General features: G+C 39.0%; 1 protein-coding gene across 4 annotated transcripts; it reads right to left on the bottom strand.

The window, feature by feature from the left end:
* Positions 1–1445: 1445 nt before the first annotated feature.
* On the bottom strand, positions 1446–17458 carry prdm10 (PR domain containing 10). 4 transcript variants are annotated; one of them, XM_036561705.1, is made up of 23 exons: positions 17414–17458; positions 15934–16107; positions 15474–15635; positions 15120–15179; positions 14930–15034; positions 13857–14031; positions 13377–13618; positions 12619–12819; positions 12389–12461; positions 11548–11665; positions 11274–11391; positions 10865–11149; positions 9562–9906; positions 8850–9005; positions 7133–7312; positions 6934–7044; positions 6372–6572; positions 6098–6241; positions 5533–5703; positions 5235–5372; positions 4312–4486; positions 4018–4118; positions 1446–2878 (listed from the first exon to the last, which is right to left on the bottom strand). In XM_036561705.1, the coding sequence occupies exons 2-23, from the start codon at positions 16003–16005 to the stop codon at positions 2687–2689; spliced, it is 3525 nt and encodes a 1174-aa protein (XP_036417598.1). In that variant the 5' UTR covers positions 16006–16107; positions 17414–17458; the 3' UTR covers positions 1446–2686. The 4 variants fall into 4 exon arrangements, with proteins under 4 accessions (XP_036417598.1, XP_036417599.1, XP_036417595.1 ...); XM_036561706.1 differs by having other exon boundaries at positions 2687–2878; positions 15934–16065; positions 17414–17443; XM_036561702.1 differs by having other exon boundaries at positions 2687–2878; positions 16902–17421.
* Positions 17459–21671: the final 4213 nt, after the last annotated feature.

Below are 21671 nucleotides of genomic sequence, written 5' to 3'. Positions count from 1 at the left end.
AAAGTCTTCTTGCAGGTCTTCCTCCTATCAAAAAGGCCTTTTTATGCTTCCATACAGTATTTAAAATATTTAGGTGTCCTGGTGACCAAAAATGATTTATTTAAAACACAATTTTCCCCTCTGCTTTCTAGTTTAGGTCAAAATTTCCATAGTTGTCTTCTTCCTTTATCACTGGTATATATACTTACTGAGCATTTTATTAGGAACACTTCACTGTATTTACACTCACTGTTTATCAGCTCCACTTACCATATAGGACATGCAGGGACATTTTTCCACATCTCCAAAGTTAAGGTTTAAAAGTTGTTTATCCTGTAAGCTCTGGGATGGACAGTCTATTATTGCGAAAAAAACAGCAGCTTCTTTTATTTCTTCACAGCTACACATCCTTCCAGACCCTTAGCAGATCTGAAACCAGATTGGAGGTTGATTTTGTCTTTCAAAGCTGAAAGTTTTAAGTACTGTTTATCTGATGGTGACAGTTTTGGTGGTCTACCAGGTTTTGCATGCTTGCTAGGAGTCCTATTTCCTTTATAGCTTTTATTCATTTTTTTTTTTAAATCACTCCAGATTTAGAAACTTTTTTTTTTTTTGGCAGCACTTATTTTACTTTGACTTTACCGTCCTTATGCGGGTGGATTATTGTATATTTAATCACCTGAGAAATGAATAACTTTGCTGTTTTGACTGGAAATTGACTACATGAAGGGTGATATCTGACTTTTGCACAGTATTGTACACAATGTACAGCCACTGACCGTCCTCCAGTTTTTACTCCAGTGCCTGAAGTACTTTTCCCCTTTAAATTCCGTTTTTTTTTAATTACACAGGAACTTTTTACCCCTAATTAATTATTTACCAATTTTATTATTGTGTAAAATCTTACAAATAAATCATAAAGCACTAATTAGAAAGAACTCCGCCAAGCAGCCTGACTAAACAAGTGTAGAAAAAAACATGTTTATTTTCTCCCAACACTACTGACAATAGGACACACTCACCTTGAGACACACAAGGTTCTTACTGTACACACACTGTAAACTCAGCCATTAGGCTAATAATATCAGAATAATACAGCTACTACATTGTACAGGCCTCCCACTGTATACATAGTGACTTTTTTGTTTTCCCTTTTAATGTACACTCTTAAGAAAGATGGTGCTTCAAGGGTTCTTAAGTAAAGAAAATGATTCTACATGGTTCTTTGCGTGTTCATGGTTCTATGAAGAACCATTTTCTTCACTAAAGAACCCCTATAGCGCCATCTTTTCTAAGAGCGTAACACAGATTCAGCTGACCATTAGCTGAAGTGCATGTCCCAAATAAATACCAAATGTTCATGAACTGAGAGTTAGATAAACAGAATGATCATTAGTACATGTGCACGACACAAACACAGTACTGTAAATAAACAAATAAACATATCCACAAACCAAAAGGGCACTTTTTAAAGAGGATGCTAAAAATGTTCTCAAGAACAGAATTTTTTCTCCTTTTCATTTCAGAGGTTCAATTTCAAACTCAAGTTTGGTCTGTGACTGTGCTAATGTAGCTCAATTCCAGACCAGCTGGAGAGTTGTCCGCAATAACAAACCATTAGTCAACTGACCTCTGATCTAGTAACATTTTATAATGAACCCAGTTTTCATCACTGTAAGTAACGTTAGTTTTAACACTCATTAGATTAGTGTTAAATAAAAATGCTAACTCCTCAAAATGAACTCAAATGATATGAAGAATTCACAGAATCGGACCTGTACTATTTTGGGAAATCTCCATATTCCCGTATTTAAAAAAGAAAAAAAATCCCCTTGATGGGTTCTTCAATGAAGTCCTATACATAAACTCTTAAAGATGGTTCGTCATGGGTTCTTTAGTAAGCACAATGGTTCTATATGGAAACATGAACACTCAAAGAACCATTTGCATGCTTAAAGGGTTCTTAACATCAGGAAATGTTTCTCCTCATTGATAGACGTGTTGTATAGGGTTCTATGTAGAACCTTATGGAAATGGGTTTTACATAGCACCAAAAATGGTTTGTCCATTGTTACAAGCTTGACACTGTAACAATACAAGAAACCTTTTTGGTACTGTTTAGAATCCATTTAAAAAGGTTGTAAATAGAACCATATACAACATATTCTCCATCAATCTAAAGAACAAGTTCTTTAGGCATTCATGGTTCTATATAGAACCACTGTCTTTACTAAAGCACCCTTGAAAAAACACTTTAAGAGTGTAGACTTAAATGAACCTACTCTACACAAGGCTCCAATTATTTCTTTAAGTGTTCAAGAAAGCATTGCAAATTACAGTTAAAATGATGAAAGATGCTGAGCAGGAATTAAAAGCCCATGAGCAACAGTTAGTGATCATGCTTATGCTGTGTTTGGGCTAGTGGGGTTGCCATAATCACATATCAATTTTCCACTGTTTCTCATAATAATGAAATAAAGTTGTTTCCATCATTTTACAATAATTCTTTTTACTCTATTAAAGTCCAAGAAAATATCAATCATATATCTCTTTGTCCATTTAAAGTTCACCAGTTCATCAGAATCTACAGACCGAAGTTAATCCCAAGACCAACCAAGCTCCAAGTCAGGTGTTAGAGAGTGGGTAATCAGATTTAGCATTAACAGTTTCAGTGTTTGAGTGCATGTATGTTCAAAGGCACCTAGGTTCAGGGTTTAGTAATATGAACCTCGCTGGCACCAGCTCCGTTGGTTGTTGTGGTGATTATGTACTGGGTGGTAGCCTGTTGATTGGTGGATGGCTGCTCTAATGGATCAGTGTGTACCTGGCTGGTGGTGGGTGGGGCATTAACTTGTTTACTGTCCAGCTCAGCCTGCCCCTCTGAGATCACATAGTGAGTCTGCACCTCAAACAAACAAAAAAAATAGAGGGTCACAAAAATTATACCTAACAAAACCAAATTATTTAAATTTTACCATTGTAAACAGCAGCTTACTATGTTGGGACAAAAGGTGACTAAACCTGACACTTTGGGCCTCACTGACTAAAGAATTAACCCATGTTTAATGGTTTAGGTTTCACTAGTCTAAAATACATGAACAAGGATCAGTGGTCTCAGGAGTGTTGCAGTTCAAGTCAAGACTGAAACTTGGACACATCGAGTCCTTGTCCTTATAAAAGTGAAAAGAAGAAAGGGCAATTTTTTTTTTCCTGAACTGAAACTTGATCCACTCATACCAGCGCAACACACACTACTGAGAATGATCCACCACCCAAATAATACCTGCTCCGTGGTGGTCCTGACCACTGAAAAACAGGGTAAAAGGGGGCTAACAAAGTATGTAGAGAAACAGATGGACTACAGTCCGTAATTATAGAACTACAAAATGCCCCTATAAGTTGAGTTGATAAAATAGACAGTGAGTGTAGAAACAAGGAGGTGATTTTAATAAAGCCAAATGTAAACCTAACTATATACACCATTTTTATTACTTCATGAAAACACAGTAGTAACAAGACCAAGGCAAGGCTAGGTCAAAATGATGTAGACACCAAAACAAGACTGAAACTGGTAATTTACTGTCCCGAAACAGAGACTGTAATCGAGTACTACGACAGTAGGTGTAGCAATGTGAAAGTGACTCTGTTTGAAATATAATACTGCGTACTGTAAGTATATAGTAAGTGTATACTGCATACCCAATACCACTCTTCATATGACTATGCAGTATAGAATCCAGTATGCCACAATTACCATCATGTACCATGTACTGTACTGCATTGCATTTCCTTAACCATCTAAATCAATGTTTAGCAACTGCTGCTAGCCACTTTTCTGCATTGCATTATAAGATGCAGCATACTGCAAAGATAGCTCTGGCTGAATACTGGAACATTTGGCCCATATAGTACCATCATTCAGGTATTTTTGGCATACTAGAGAAATTCATGTTGGTTGCAGGCTAGACACAGTACACAAGCAGTATGTAGCAGTGTATTTCAAACACAGCCTCTGACTTGTCCAACCATTTCACTCACCGTTTTGACCTGGCTGCTGTTGACAGCAGCAGTGACTGGCGTGCTAGCCTCTGCTAACACATACTGAGTATGAGGCAGAGTCATCATCTGGATCTCAGAAGCTGAGAGAGAGAGAGAGAGAGAGAGAGAGAGAGAGGAGAGAGAGAGAGAGAGAGAGAGAGAACGAACCTCTGATACCAAACACTACAAAGTTACACAGTTTTTAACAAAGGGCAAATTTACTGTGTGGACACAACAATCAAAATAAACTGCACAAGAGGGAAACATGAGAGACAGTGTAATATATAGACTCACGATAACTCCTGTAGTTCCAATTGCTAGGCAAGTAAGCATGCTGCACTGTCCCTTGCGTTTGACTGGTGGATGTCTGTAGGGTTTGGCTCTGGGCCAGAGTCACAGGGGTCAGCTGGGCGGGGCTTAACTCCTGTGCCGTTTGCTGAGAGGAGGGGCTTAGAGGCTGACCAGTCACCTAATATGAAGGAAAAATATAAACAACCAAGTAATCAAATTAACCATTATGACAAGCTGCGGTCAGCAAATTTGGACACACTCTGAATGTTAAACTTAGTTGTTATTGGGGAAAATAACACAAGCACCAATGCACAGTCTAAACACGCCCTTTGGGAGTTGTATTAGACGCGCTGCATTTAGGGCCGCCACAATCAGTCAATTAAATTAAATCACTTAGTTAAAAAAAATTAACATATTATGTAAATTTTGCGTAAATAAATCTTGCTCAGTATTGATAACTTGGCAAGTTATTTCAGTGTTTGACACCAATTTGTATCAATCTACAGGGACACTTCATAGCTTACAGGAGTCAGTTTAACTTAAGCTAAAGTTAGCTAGCCTTTTATGTCTGTGTTTTCCCACTTCCCAGCTAGTCTCATCTCCTCAACTACACTGACCAAATGAATGACCATGTACACACTCAGCTTCCTCATTCTGAGTGTCATTCAGCAGTCAACATTAGAGCCAAAAAATGAACTTGGATTTTCCATTTGTGTAAACACTGGTTATCTGTTAATATGTCTTGCTTCAGTCAGTCAAAGAAATTGGCAGGCTCATGAATTTCTAACTTGCTTGGGGAGAGTTCTTAGGCTAAGTGTGAAACCTTCAGCTTTCTACTACTACTCCAGGTCTCCCAGGAAAAAAGTCTTGGTCTTGAATGATGGATGTGCAATTTGTAAATAACCCATGTGTTGATGTAAGCAGACCTGTGCACTGGCCTGTACAGCCCCTGTGGCCTCAGAAACTTGGATGTGCTGCACCTGGATGGAGTGCTGAGTGAAGCTATGCGGATCTTGCAGCTGGGTCATATCCACCGTAGAGTGCTGGGACTGCGGAGAGGATGCCTAGGGGAAGACAAACAGTCAAAAATCTAACAGCCATAACAGTCAAAAAGGAACAAAGGAAGAACGAAAAGTTACATACATGAACAGATGGACAATTGTAAATGGTCTTTTTGTATATGAATGACTTGCTCATTTAGAGTGTGAAGGAATGTGTTCTTACCGGGGCCACTTGCACCACCTGCAGCTGAATGTGCTGGGGCTGGGCCAAGCCTCCTCCAGTCTGAGACACAGGAATGTACTGGATCCTCTGGAAGTCTCCCTGCACTGTGCGGTAGTCTGTGGTCAAAGTCTGAGACAGCTCAGTCATTGCCTGTGTCAACAGGTCTGTTGTCTAAGAAGACAAAAGCGACTCTGAGTGATTGCTGATCACTGATGATAACAGAGCACGTTTAAACGTGTGTGAGTGTGTATGTGTGTGTACACACACACACACACACACACACACACACACACACACACACACACACACACACACACACACCACATTGTACTGTATTGACTAACATGTTAGCTTGTAGCTAGTGTGTTAGCTTGGGGCTGCTATATTAGCTTGTGGCTATATCATTAGATCAAGAAACTATTAAGGATACGTTTATAATTTTGAATGTTCTAATAGACAGGCGGTGCTTATTTTGATGTATAGAAAAAACATATTGAACTGAATTCTGAACTTTGTGCATCATTACACTGCTACTATGTGTGTATGTGGGGGTTTGTGTTCTCACCACCACAGCCTCAGCTGTTGTGCCATCAGTTGTAATAACAGCTGGAGTGCTGCTGATGACTGTTGTAGCCAGAGGAGCTTGGATGCTGTTGGCTATCTGCGCACATTCTGGATGCTTTTTGCGAATGTGCTGCACCATCTTTGTCTGTAAACACAACACAAAGCAACTATATGCCATTAGACTTCTTGGGAAAAATAGTGATAAAGAGACTGGCACTGAGCAGTGATCTACACCTATTAAAACACAACTAAAACACAAACACACATACACATACCTTGCTGCTATACTGCTTGGCGCAGTGCGGGCAGCAGACGGGCGCCGTAGCAATAGTGCCCGTTAGTTGGGTGTGCGTGCTTAACATGGGGTCTGGTTCACCTGGCCCAGCCGGGCGAAGCTTTCGGATGCTGGGTGGTAATTCAGCACCAGGGTGGTTCTTTAGGATGTGCGCTTTCCGCTTGCTTGCACTCTTATACACCTGCAGATTTACAAAACCACAACACTGTAATTCAGTAAAATATGACAAATGTGTCAAATTCAAGATTAGGGCATCAAATTCCAAGTCTCTCCACGAGTCATTTTTTCCCATTTATATCTATTTGCACTGCTCGATGTGACTGGCAAAAAAAATTATCTGTCATAAACTGTAAAATATTAAAATGATCAATATAGTGTAAAACATGTCATTTATTGTTCAAGATAGCAGGAAATCTGTCCATTTTCAATGATCTTGTGATTGTAAACTAAAAAGACACTACATAGTCATTTAACGATTGGATGGGCAATAGCTTCAAAGCTTTTTAGGCATATGTGAAAGGAACATTCAAACAGTTGCAAACCTTATCACAGTACTGACAGAAGTAATCTCTGTTCGGCTTAATGATGGGCAGGGTGAGCTCAGGGACCTCATCTATTCGCATTTCAGGATGACGCTTTGATAGGTGATTTACCTGCAAAAACAAAATTCATGCCCATATACAAACATTTATTATTTACCAGCAAATAAAAATGTAGGTAGAGAATGGTAAAGGTCATCACCAGCATGCCTCTTCGCCTGAAGCCCATCATGCAAAGCCGGCATTTAAACATGAAGCTCTCAAAGTCGGTGGTGGGCTCCTTCTGCTTCAGAGCCTTTGTACGGTGGATGCGGTCAGCCTTCTTGGCCTCACGCTCCGGATTGTGCATGCGCTGCATGTGTTCCCGCAGTTTATCCTTCCTCTGCACAAGAAACAGTAGACACTTTGATAGACTTTAATAATAATAAATAGTTACAGTGAAGCTGACCCTAGCATTTGTTGTAAAAGTATGCAACATGCTGTTCAATTCACAGAAGTTCACCAGCCCAATTTTTCTTAAACTTCCAAAGGCAAAACCCATCAAAAGAAAAATCATGTTTGTTAGAGATGCCTTATTCACACATAAAACAACAGAAAAGCTACTGAAAAGGACGTACTAAAAAGCTCTTTACTTACAAAAATAAGCCAGTGAGATACAGATGGGTGGCAAATTAAAGGAAAACCTGAATAAATGGGTGGAGGAACATAAGTGTAGAACCATCCAGACAGGTGTCCTTCATGAAACAATTAGGCAATTAACACCTACCATGCTCTGTGGCATTTATTAAAAAAAAGTTGGACAGGCCCAGTTGACCTAAATATTGGATAAAGACTGCAAGAGGAAAGATTTATGTGACACTGAAAGAAGGTCCATTTTGGGGTACCAATGCCAGGAGCATCACTTACGGAGTCCGCTCCGTAACCAACTGGTTTGTGTTTTAATAGAAACAGTGACTAAAGTGACATATGTATTTATATCTATGGGAAAGATATCATAAAACAGAATTGGAAATTGTAGCTGAAAGCACATAAAATGGCCGCTATCTTATCACACATTAGTGTGATATGTACAAAAAAAATACTGAGCAACTGTTTCTCACGTGACTGAGAATGTCTACTTGGCATGTGATCACAGTGTCACAACGACATGGAGATGAATGAACATTGAGAGTTGAGAGGTGTAAATACCACAGGCACTGGTCTACAGAGGTCTGGTAAAGTATGGTCAGATGAGTCATCCATATTCTTAACAAATGAGAGTGTGTATGTGTAGAGTAAGAGAACAGTACAGGCCTGAATAATTGAACACTACAGTAAGAGGTTCTAGTGGCTCATTATGCTGTGGGGAACATTCTGCTGGCATGGTTCGAGTCCACTTATACCTTTAGAGGGAAGGGTCAGTGCAAATCACTTCCATATAATACATTATTCGGACTGATCACCATTATCCTATAATGAAACATTTGTACCTTGATGGGATTGTGCTCTTCCAGGATGATAATGCCCCCACCCCAAGGGCATGAGGGGTCACTGAATGAGTTGATGAATATAAAAATGATGTAAATGATATTCTATAGCCCTCACAGATCTCATCCTAGATGAAAACTTATGAAACATTTTGGACCGATGTGTTAGACAGCGAACTCAATCATCATCATCATCAAAATACCAACTGACGGAATATCTTTTGGAAGAATGGTGTTTCGTCTCTTCAGTAAAGTTCTAGAGATGTATAGAATCTATGCCAAGGAGGACTGAAGCTATTCTGCTGGCTCATGGTAGCCCAACACCTTACTAAAGAACTTCATTTGTTTTTTCTTTAATTTGTCACCTAACTATAGTTACTAATGTAGTATATATTTCAGAACTAACTTTAAATAAGCTCTAATTAAAACAATGCCACGTTTGAACATTCTAACCTTGAACTGCTTGCCGCAGGTGGAACACAGGAAGTCTTTCCGGTCAGAGTGGCGAAGCATGTGCAGCCGCAGCTTGTCTGGCCGGCAGAAAGCCTTATCACATTCTGTACACTGGAAGATCTTCTCTGAGTGGAAGCTGCGTACATGCTTCTTAACCTGCACATTTTAACAACAGAGTTGCTGGTAAACAGATTAAATTATATAAAATAAACATGTTAATGATAATAATTTGATATAATTTAAAATCAGTCAATATTAATTGATATAATTCCATATGTTTTATAATAAAAATTATTTTAAAATATTTAAGATTTATATAATTTTGGGAGGGGGTGATATGATGATACTAAACAACTGCATCTCATAAAAAAGAAACTTAGACTAATTTGTAAGAAGTCTGTACATAACAACCAGACGTGTCGCACTGTCAACTTTTAAGTACATAGTATCAAGAATATAAAATTAAAATTACTGTACTACTGTAGTATAGTTATTCAGATTTTTTTTGGTCCTACTCTTTTGCTACTGCATTCAGTTTGTTCTAACTTGTTAGCAAATCTCCAAAAAACCAAACATTGAGAGATGTATTGTGTATCATTAAGATGTGAACAAATTTAGCAAAACTGCACTTTTGCATATCACCTCCACCTAATATATAACACTAACCAAGTAATTTAGTCCACAAAACAGGCCTAAATGTCCTGAAGCAAACCTGTATAAAGTCAGTAAAGGTCTTCTTGCAGGAGGGACAAGAGAAGCAGCCGTTGACTAGGTGAACCCCAACATGCTCTTTTAGCAGGTCCAGTCTGTCGTAAGACTCAGTGCAAAACAAGCAGGAGTAGGTGCGCTGGTCTGAATGTAGTTGCAAGTGGTCCTCCAGAGCAGCGCTGCTGAGGAAACCCTTGTTACAGTGATGGCAGGCATGGCGGCAGTCATCTCGGCCGTGGTAGCGCATGTGTTGATCCAGTTTGTCCTTCTCACGAAAGGCTTTTCCACACTGAGAGCACTTGAAGGGCCGGAAGGATTTCCTAATAAAAAGGTGCTGCAGAGCGGCATTCTGGAAAAGAGAGGAGACAAAAAATGTCAATTAGGACTAAAAGGAAACATAAGCGGGTATAAAAAAATGAAAGCTACTGCACATTGCACACGTCAGGCAGACAACACACAGCGTCAAAAAATTGTAAACCATTGTTTTTGGTAAAGGTGCACACACCACTGCCAATGTTCAGCACTGATGCACACTGCGACTCAGCAACTTTTAGAACTGCTCAGTGTCCTCGGGCAGAACTTGTCATATGCTATTACTGCATTACATTAAACTCAGAACAAGACTGCAAAAATCCATAGTAGATAAGACTGGAAATTTACATAGGAAAAGGTAATCCATCTCATATTTATAAAATAAACAAGTTGCTCAAGTTGTGAAGAGTTAATTTATACAAACCGAGATTAATTTAGTAATTATTAACTTAAAATGGGCTCTGGCTGCATTTTGTCTTATCTGCTATGCAATACGGTGTGGCTGACCAGTGTGCAGTAGCCTTGAGAATGAGTTTGGGTAGGAGCTCCAAGGTGCGAACAAATGAGAAGGATATTTGCTTAATTCAGGTCGAGGTGAAAGTAATGACGCAATGCATCTGAATTTGGACAACAGTGATTTCATCACAGCCATGTCTCGCATCTCTTAATGATATATGCCTTCAGGGATGTATGCATAAGATTATAATATTCCTGTCTGCAGATGGAGTGAAGAAACCACTGAACTGATACAGACAGATGTAATGAGGATGCAGGAGTCGTATATTGTCAATGTAACAAAAAAATTACAATAATACAATTGCTTAAGACTCCTTTCTGGTCCACATTAGACCTACCTGCAAGTCCACCTTAACGTGCAGCGCACAGCGAAAGAGAAAGACACACACACTTCTGTCAATCAATCCCACTCCCACTAAATGCACTATATTTCACAGATGGATGAGGGGTGGTGTTGTATTGGCAGACCTCAATCTTACCCGAATCCTTCGGGCCCGCCTGATGTCCTGTGGAGAGAGATGGGAATCACCAGCAGCTGCTAGAGACTGGTCCTCCTTATTAGGTGGAGGAACACTAGAGGTTGTCGTTGAGGTGTCAGTATTATCCACATCCTGAAGAGCCTCAGGCTGGCCTGCTGAGGTCTCTACTGTTCCCTCTGTCACAGTCCCCACAGCATCGTCTCCCATTTCACCCATCTTCAACCCATTCAGGGGCCCGCCTGCCGGTTCCTCATATGGTAGTTTATCAGGAAACGGCAGTATGTCCTACAACCACCATTTTTTTTTGGCAAAATTAGTAAGAGCAGTTTTTTTATTTTAATACTGACTAAATGCCAGTGAATTCAGTGCAGCTTAATAAAAGCACTTTAGGTATTAAATAGGATGTTACCTGGGTCTTATCCGTGCTCTCTGCTGGTGTTTCTAGACGGATAAATTTGGGTCGACGTCCAGGTCGCCTTCCAGCACCAAATCTTTTCCTTCCACGACCTCGACCTCGTCCTTTTGGCCTACACAAAGGACATCCATAAATTTCAGCAAACAGCTAGTCATCTGAATGCAAAACAAACGCCATCACAGATAAATAACATATCCTTTGTTGAGTAATGATTGTGCTGTGTGCTTCATTTAATGCCATGTGTGTAATGCGTGTGCAAGGGCTGAACCTTTGAATAAGGTCCAGCTTGTCATCGTGCATGTTGAGATGCTGTTGGAGCTGCTCCGAGCTCATGAAGCGCCTGTTACACTCATAACATGGCCAGTTCTTCTCCTGCTCTCGCAGTGCTGACATACACAGAAGACATGACTGAGTAAGCAGGTGAATTGCATTATAAGCTATAAACAGTAAACAACTTTTCACATTATACTGTGCTTAAAGATACACTCTGGCCAAAATGACAAATGTAACCATCCTTACATTTATTGTAAATATACCCACTCATCTCTTACAGCGGTGCTGTAGCAGTCTCTAGAGGGAGATTTTCCAGTTTAAAGGCTAGGAAACTCCCCTTCTAATGATGGATCTTGACGGTGGGAGGACATTTTGAAAAACTACAACTGGGGTGCATTTTTGGGGAAGGGTTGTTTTGAATTTTGTCCATTTTGTGCTGAATAAAGATGGACTTGCTATTTACTTGTTTGTGCAATGATCCAGTTAGAAGTCACAATAATGCTGGTTTGGCTGTATTTATTAGCCTATAGATCAGTGCCTAGGTTACTAGTCAGGATAGTTTGACACCACAGCGATTCCAGTGATGCTGAGTATAGTAGTGAGAGAACATTAATGAACAAAAACATGTAAAACAAAATTAAATTATGAATTGTGTCAAGCTGAGACTGAAGAATATAGTGCTGCTGTGCTCTAGGCCAGAATGCTGGATTCAACAATTACCATGGTACAAGTCTTGTAAGACACCACTTTTCTAGGTTTGGCTAGCTACCCTTACCAGATGAGACATGTCACTTGCAAAAATAAAAAAAACAAAAAAACAAAACAACATCTCATACCCTTCCTCTCTTCCTCAGTGACATCATGAATCTTCTTGTTGACAAATTCTGCATAAGATGCAGCATACCAGACCTGGAGAAAGCACATATGTCAAATTCAGAAACAGTGACATGAGATTATCCAAAATAAATCATGGCATAGTTTTAGGATCCTACTAAAATGTAATAAATAGATTGTACTCTACAGAGCTGGACCTCTTCTGGACTCAAGTATCATTGCTATTGCCCACCTTTAGCTCCTGTTTTGGCTGAATGTTCTTGATGGTGGTGTAGAAGATGTCTGAGCCATACTGATAGGCCACGAGGTTCTGCTCCAGGTGGTTCTCAGCTGGCCGAACAAACATCATCCAGTTGCAGCGATCCTCATCAGACAAGTCCAGCCACAAGTCCTCTGCTCTCTCACCATCTTTTTCTGGGTCCAACATACATAACTACAACAGAGAAAACAAACAGGTATGTTTGAGAGCAAGGCCTGAGCAGACTACAAAACATACTTCATTTACTAATCTATTTAAACAGAGAACATCTCAAGACCCATTTTAAGACCCATTTTTGTTTACAACTTTTCACAAACATAAACTGTGTGCTTACACCACGCATACAGCAAGACATAAAAATAGATATAAACAGAACACATTTGGTTCCGTTCAAAGTCATAGATCAAAAGGTTTGGTGCCTCTGGTCAATTTATGTGACAATAAGTTAGGTAAACACATACTCTGCATCCTGTGCACAAGTTAAGGCACATTTTACATTTTTTCAATATGTTAAATTCAGCAAACAAATAGAAGTTGAGCATTAAAAATTGCAGAAAACACCATATTTAAGAGAATGTGTTCTTTGTGTATTTTCACTTAGAACATCAACAAAAATATAATTTGACCAGGGTCTTGCATACAACCGTATATAATTGTTACAAGCTCCCACAGACACAATTTGTAAAATGTATAACTTTACAAATCATATTCAACTCAGAATTAAAACATACTTTGAGCTGGAAATGTGTGTCCTGCAGCTCACTCTGTGGCACCAGAGGGCCCTCCACAGGCCCAAACTGAGTGCGTTTGGGAATGCGCCTTTTGGAGAAGACTCCTCCCAGGAAATGATCAATGTACAGAATGAGGGGTAGGCTGGCGCGAGCTCTGGACATCACAGGCCTGTTAGCGATTGGGTGGAGAGGGCCATGCTTCATACATGCACCAGGGTTGGCATTATTACATTCCTCACACCCTGTAATGAAAAGAAAATTACAATGGAAATAACAATAAAAAGGGGCAAAAATCCAGAAGGTGCTTGCACTAAATACTGTTGATTGGAAGAGAATTATTCAAGTAACTTTAAGTAAAATCTTAAAAGTCAACTACAAATCTTTGAGGGCTAGTCAATCATAACATGGCATGGAAATTAGATAAATGTTGAAAGTTCTTTACCATGCCTAGTGACATTACTGGTGATGCTCCCTACTCACACAGATGTTGAGGGGTGAAAGGTTGAGGTAGTCTAGGTTCCCAATCTTCGAGTTCAGAATCATCTCTATCGTCATCGTCATCATCCTCATCCTCATCTTCAGAGTCCACGGTAGAGTCTGTGGCCCCCAGAGGACTAGGTGCAGGGTCTGTCATTGCAGGGAGAGCAGTGCTGGCCTTGTGTGAGAAAAAAATGGAAGCACTCAAGCCAAAAAGAATCACATACAAAGAAAACACACAACTACAAGGTGCACCTATAAGATAACAGATAAATAAGATAGATAAGTGACCCTTATTAGTCCCACAACGGGGACTAATGCAGTGAAACACCACACACACATTAGTGAACACAAACACTAGGGGGCAGTGAGCACACTTGCCCGGAGCGGTGGTCAGCCCTATCCGCAGCGCCCGGGGAGCAGTTGGGGGTTAGGTGCCTTGCTCAAGAGCACTTCAGTCATGTACTGTCGGCTCAGGGGATCAAACCGGTGACCTTCCGGTCACAGGGCTGGTTCCCTAACCTCCAGCCCATGACTGCCCCTTGGTAAGTGGTAACAAAATGAACAAAGCGTGCAGATACAAGGTTAAAATACAAGATACAAGGTAAATACAAGGAGGTGTACCTAATGAGAAAGCTGGTCGATGTAAGCCACCCTCATTCTGTCAGCACACATGCTAAAAACATTAGAATTTCCTATACAGCTAAAAAAGAAACACATAAATATGCGAGAGCACTAGGTTAAAAGATTTTTCATAAGGCTCATGATGTCTCAATGAATGTATTTATTGCTTTCTTTTATTTACATTTATTTGCCTCAACTCAACCCAATATGCATCCAATTTATATTTTGTTTGTTGCAGCACAATATGAGTGAACACTAACGACTGTAGAAAATTACTGCTGTCAGCTTAAATAGTTCCAATCAGGCGATTATGTAATACTTGCAACAGACCTAATCTTGAGTTCAGTTATCGGTATCAGGGAGAAAACATTGGATCGGTGTTTCTAGTATGACATGGAAGGTTATATATTGATGCTGACAAGAGAAACATTCACAAATGTCTTCACTCTCACCTGTGCCACAGGCTCTAGTATAGCCTGAGGGGCATCTGCTACATTACTGAGCACATGTAGATTGGCAGCATTCATGTTCTGGCCACTTGGCAGCAACACAGTGACCTGAGGCAAAAGACAATTATCTAACAGTTATTCACAGACTACAAGAATAATCTCATAGAACTACATCTTATATGACTGTGCATACTTGCTGAGTTGTACCATCTTGCTGAATGTAGGCCACTTGGGGCTGGTCTGCAAACACAGCCTAAGAAGAGAAACAACCAAATTCAGAATCTCAGTGGAAGCGATGATCAGTTCAAAACTCAAATTTCAGACATCAAGCATTTCTTGGCTGATTGACTACATTCGGAGGAAAGGGGAAAATTGCGTTTTTGGCTAAACCATTACATTAAGAACCAAAATGCTAATTTTTATCTGAAAATCATAGACCAACACACAGTAGCCATTGTAACAAAAGATAAAAATAAAAATAAAGCATGTCCACACATACAGATCTGATACAAATCTGAAATGGATATCTAACAGTAGTCTGTGTCACCTGTGCTCCATCTGCAGGATGTATGTACACCAGCGTGTGTTCTGCTGACTCTACTGATGTGTAGGAGCTTCCATCTGCAGTGTAGACAACCTGCTGCTGCCCTCTGTCAGGCTGTTCTCCACTGTATACAATTTGAGCCACTGCACCACCCTCAAAATGCACCTACAGTGAATCATGAGAACACATAATAACACATAACACCTCAGCAAATTCAACTACTAACATTAGTACTTCATAGAAGAGCTTATTAAAAGTAGGATATGCAAAGAATGCGTGCAGCTTGTGAATAAATAACAACATGCGTTATGCTCAATTAATGTACAGAACAGAACTTGATCAAAATCTGGCATGTTTGAGTACAGACAACATACTACATAGAATACATTTCTGACTCTGTGAACACTACAAAGAAACAAAAAATATGAAGTGGTAAAACTCTGATATGTGTGTACAAATGTACCTGCGGGGGATTGCTGGCTTCACTGTTGGGGGCCTGACTCCACACAGGGGATGATTCCCGTTTTGCCTCCATAGCAACTTTTTGAGGATACCCCAAAATCACCTCCCACACCTAGTGCCTCCTCATGAACCACTAAAGAGCAACCAGGGAGTAAACTAAAAGGGAGGAAGAAGTCTAGCAACAAAAATGGGGAGCACAACATTTTAAGATCTCATTGTAGCACAGAGAATACAGTATAAACAAAATTCGGTGTATGTAACACTTAAGTGAGAGCTTTCCATTTGCTGCAATACTATCAAACTAGAACCTTAAGCCTGGAAACGGCTCAATGGGACAAATTATAATTTAGGCCACTGAAAAATTATAAAAACGAGACAAGAAAATATTTTTTTAAAGTAAAAGAAGCATTCTTACTGTTTTAACTAGTAAAGCATAAATGTTTGTTTTTATTGTGTTCGATTAGCTTGCTGGCTAGTGTAAATGGAAAATATTTGGAGAAAAGTTATCTAACTAGCTAAAGGGCTGAATCCTTCATCAGAGAAATCGGTAAGAAAAAACTGCTAGGCAGCTGATTGTATGAATTGATACTAAATATGAACGCAGTTTTGTTACTTGCTAGCGGGCTATATCCCACTCTTGTGGACACCGAAGACGTTATCAAACTGGGAACGTTTCATGGGATGGAAGCTACTAAAATCATTCTAATGTTTACACGAGCTGTGGCAGTCGCGTTTCTAGTGACTGAGGGTTGGTTTTACCATAATAAACCAACGTGTTAGCTACTGCAAGGAACGGTCAGTCTAATAACTCTCCGGGGGTAGAAGGGAAACGCGGGTGAAACTGTGCCAACGGCCGCGGACGAAAATGGATGCAAATATACTATAACACGGCCTTGCTATAACTGTGAAAGAAAAACCACAGATTATAAAATGTGTTACTACAATATAGAGGTTAAATTATTTTCCTACTCTTCCCCCCTGCTTTGACCCCTCAGGTTCTGAGTTCCAACCGGACCATACCACAAAAATCATAGCGGCAGAAACACGGGCATTTGGTGCACAGCAACACCAACATTATTGAAGATAACCCCAGAGAGGTAGCCATTAACATTACAGGGACAAGAACACAGCCATATCTCTGTTGGCACAGAGCTTTACCATAATTTTGACGAAACGGAGCAGATTTTTAAAGGATTCTAAATATTAGAAACAGACCCTTCGCTCCCCACTTATAGTTGAGCCCAGCCCTGTGCCTTCTGTAGAACAAGGAAGGAAAGTCTCCATTTTGGGTGGGACTACACAACAACAAGCTCGTTCAAGAGAACCGAAAAACATGTATATTGTAACAGCGAAAAGATAGTCGGTCGCCAAATCCTCAAAAATACTTACAGAAAGATAATCTTGAAACCGTGCTTAACGTTCGGGGATCAATTTCACTAGAGTATGTATTATTTTAACAAAATCGTTCAAGTTGGTCTTACCTCAGAATGGTAGCTGCAGAGATGGCCGCGTTGCATATATTAACATATTCTGCCTAGCAACAGACGCCGACCGGAGCAGTGACTTTAGAACTGTTAATGTTTTTTGAGGTATTTGAAAGATTATCCATTTGGTTTCTATCATAAATATTAATGTATATAGTACTCCTTCAATTCAACACCATTTATTTTATGGTCACCATAGTATTTCTGAGGACTGTGGCGTTGGAGTGGCCGTTCTCCCTCCTTTCAGGACCAATGGGAAAATTCTGCCATTTCTTTTGACCAATGATAAAAGACCTGCGTTAATGAGGAGTCGTAGCCTCCGTTGAGTTTCTCTTACCGATGTCGTTTTGCTTAAGCTTGAATAAGAATTCGTGGATACAAGTATGACTACCTGTCATTATTTCTGCTGCTGATATTAATGTTAATTTTGAAAATTGTTTTAATCATACACAAATTTTGCTTTTTATATCAGATTCTTATGTGGTGTTCCTGCTGTAAATTGCTTAGCAGAGGCATAATTTCCTTAGGTTAGATTTTAGGTTAGATTAGGTTGATTTTTTTTTTCCAGATGTAACATTTTACATATTAAAATAATTTGTCCTAATAGTAACTGGATTTTCATTGAGTTGTTTGACTGTTTTTGACCTGTGGGTGATATGTAATTAGTGCTTATTTTACATGTCATGTAAAAAATTCACCACACCACGTGAGATGCTCTAACAGTAAAATTAACCATAGTAAAAGGTATGAAATGCAAAGTATTATAATCAGAGTTTGAGAGTAACAGAGGACAAGCACCCCACTGAAATACTACTTACATACCATTTTAAGAAATTATAGAGCATACATTTTCATGGGAATTGAGCACTTTCTGTCAGTTTAATTGGTCATGAATTTAGGAATATAGTTCATGCAAAGTCCTCAGGATGTGTAAGCTTTAGTAGACTTTTTTCCTCTCTGTAGTATGCCTACATTTGACTGACTGATTTAAGATTTGACACATGCCCTCTATATTTCTTTCCCCTGTGATGCATATAAGACTTTGCATAAATTTGGCCCCGTTTTCTTTTTTTAGAATACTTCTGGGCACATTTATGCGTAGCCTTCTCTCTGGTGCGGTTTATATAGTTATTGGAACCAAACTGGGTACATATGAGCAATCCCTCTATGCCGGTTTCCTTACAACCAAAGCAACAGTTCTGCTATTGTGTTTTGGGTGACAATTATAGTTGCTATTTCTCAGTTTATATGAGGAATGATGCATGGAGTGTTTTGCAGCTAAAATTGTGTTATTAGTTATATTTTCTCTGAGTATTGTAGTGGTATAGTGGCCGACATGAAAAACTCACTTCCTTTGCCGAGAGCTCCTTTTGGGCAATAATTTCATTTGAAAAACTTTCTACATTTAAAAAGTGAAAACAGTAAACTTGTTTTCTCATGTTTTGTGATTAGTTTGCTCAGTCTGTTTTAAAATAGCATTAAGAAATATGTAGTGTATATATTGTGATTTCTCAAAAGCTCTTGAGCTCATACAGATAAACAAGAGAAAGTGGCCTTCACTGTGTGGAAGCAATGAGAGTGATGAGTTTTTACCTCTAACAATAAAGCCATTTCTCATAATTCATGGACTTGTCTCTGTTTAATGCCTGAGGTATACTTCCAACAGGTGTTGCTTGAGGGTCAGTACTGTTTATATGCCTGTTTGGATCAGGTGTATAAACATGATCTGAAATAAATTTATGTCCATGTGGAACTCAAGACAGCTGCAAGTGATTGATTAAGGTCTTCAACCTGTCAGTTGAAGTCTCTGGGGCCTTAAAATTGGTCCTAGCTCACTACCTCTTTCCATCACTTGCCTTAACTGAGGTGGATGACTGAGGGGACTCTTACAGCTCTAAAAACCAAATCCTATTTCTCATGAGAAGATCTAACTATTACTTAAAGCCACATCTTGCTTGAACCCTATTAAGAACACATTGCAACATAAAATTGGTATCAACAAGAAACAGTCTCTGTCAATGTGCAAAAAAGTAATAATAAAAGTTTTTAAACGATAATAAGCAATTTCCTATCACATAACAAATTCTTTATCACTTTGTCATATATCTTAACACATTTTTCCAGAATATTTCCACAAGATTGGAGATCAAAATAGTGTGCAAATATAGCTTGCAATACCATTAGATAACCACTAGAAGGTTCTCTAGTCGCTTGAGTTCAAATTCACTTAATCACTTTTTCAAAACATCTAGTTACATACATGTTTGTACAAAATAATGTAAATACAACATTAATTACTCATTTATTGGCTATTTTGAGGTATACCTACCATGTAAGTGCACTTTGTAGGTTTATAGTTACTGACTATAACCTGTCTCTTACTATACAGTTTGTCAGTCACCATCATTCCCTGTCTATCAATGGAAAGGGAGAAGCAGCTGGTCACCATTAGGCAGATATTTTTTGGGTGATGGATCATTCTTAGCACAGCAGTGACACTGATGTGATAGTCTGTGCTCTTGTATCAGGCACAACAGCTTTGCTTGGGTTTTTACCAGTGCCTACACTCACCACCTACCTTGATCGTACATTAAAGACTGTGGCTCATCTTTTTCAAGCAGAGAAAGTCACCATTGGTATACGGTCATAACAATGCCTTTTTTATGTGAATCATTTGATCAGACTCCAGTGTTTTGTATTACAGTTTTATGTATCTGTACACTTAAGGTACATATTTTTAAATAATTTGCCTAATTCAGCACTGCAAATTACTGTATAACCCAAGGTTCTGCAAGAAAATGACAAATTAATAGATCCTTAAAGCCAGAAAATATGTTTGTCTGTTAGATATCTGATAGATTTACTACTTGCTGATCTGCTCAATATTCTGTTTAAAATAGCTAACTGTAGTAAGTAATCTGTAATTTACAAGTTTCCACATACGTGAATGGTCTCTGCATCACACTTGCAATATGTTAATACCATTTCTCGGCCCCACATCCTGTCCCAAGCCAGAAAAGGCACCACAGCAACAGGTGGTTTGATCTTTCAGGTAACATAAATGCTATAAATCTGTGTTCTAGGCAAAAGAGAGGACTCTTATAGGCATATATTGTAGAACAAAGCTGAAAATTAAAAATAAAAAAATAAAAAAAACAGAACAAAACATCTTTTGCTCTGAGTTTCTTTGGGTCCTCTAAATTACAAGGTCATTAAGGAGTAAATATTGTTACAATCAAGTGAGCACTCTTTCTCATTCAACTGACATAAGATTGGCAGTGCCACCACCCTTTTTCCTTGGCAGAATTTAGTCCAAGTCCTTATTTGGGCATGCTATCATCTACAAAATGACAACTCAGAGAACGATAGTCTAAGAGATCTATAAAAATGAACACATACTTTTGAATATTATCCTAATTATAACTAAATTTAACATTCCAAACTCAATGTAGTTGAATCACAGGGTACTTTGGTTAAGTTATGGTTAATGATATCACTTCCACTGTGTTTTGCATATAAAGCTGTCAGCTAATGTAGGCCTACTCTTGCTCCAATATTCTTTCCTCTTACTGGCTAAAACAGCTTCAATCACCATGACATGGTTTCACCATCGGAGCAACATTTAGAGAATCAAACATATGTCTGAAATTGACCATTCAAATTGCAATGTTCAAATGCAGGTGAGTAAAGTTGAGTGACTATTGTTGGAGTGACAGAAAAATGGAATCTAATCTGTTCTGTGGCATGTCAAGTTATGAGCTTACTAAGCTATCGATAGCATAACCAGTTTCACTGTACTCTTCTCACTCAGCATTTGGCATTTGTTTTTCAGTTTATGGTTTATGTGTATTGGGTGATGAATACTCTATTTTCTGATTAGCAATGGGAGCTTTTTTGTGTCTGCTCTATTTCATTTCATCTGCTCAGTCTGGTTAAACAAGGAAAGGCATGGCATGCTGGGTGGAGGGAAGAGGCAGGGGAAAGAAACTGAGAGGCAGGGGGCTTTTACAATTTGAAGAATCATGCATATTTATACTCCTTCATATTTTTAATAAGTGTAAAGGTTTAGGGATGCTCCTGTGCCTTTTTAAAAGTTTCTTATGTCCATGATAAATTATCACATTTGCTAATGGGAGTGTAAGACAACAGTGTCATGTATAGACACAAAAATAGACACTTGACATTTTTTACATTATAATTAATATGTATATAATATCATATTTGAACAAGGAAGGTTAATATTTTGTTGCAAAGT

Source organism: Colossoma macropomum, unplaced genomic scaffold (assembly GCF_904425465.1).
Source record: "Colossoma macropomum unplaced genomic scaffold, Colossoma_macropomum, whole genome shotgun sequence".
Classification (NCBI taxonomy): Eukaryota; Metazoa; Chordata; class Actinopteri; order Characiformes; family Serrasalmidae; genus Colossoma; species Colossoma macropomum.
The sequence above is the reverse complement of the archived record's forward strand: the minus strand, read 5'-3'. Positions and strand labels throughout refer to the sequence as shown.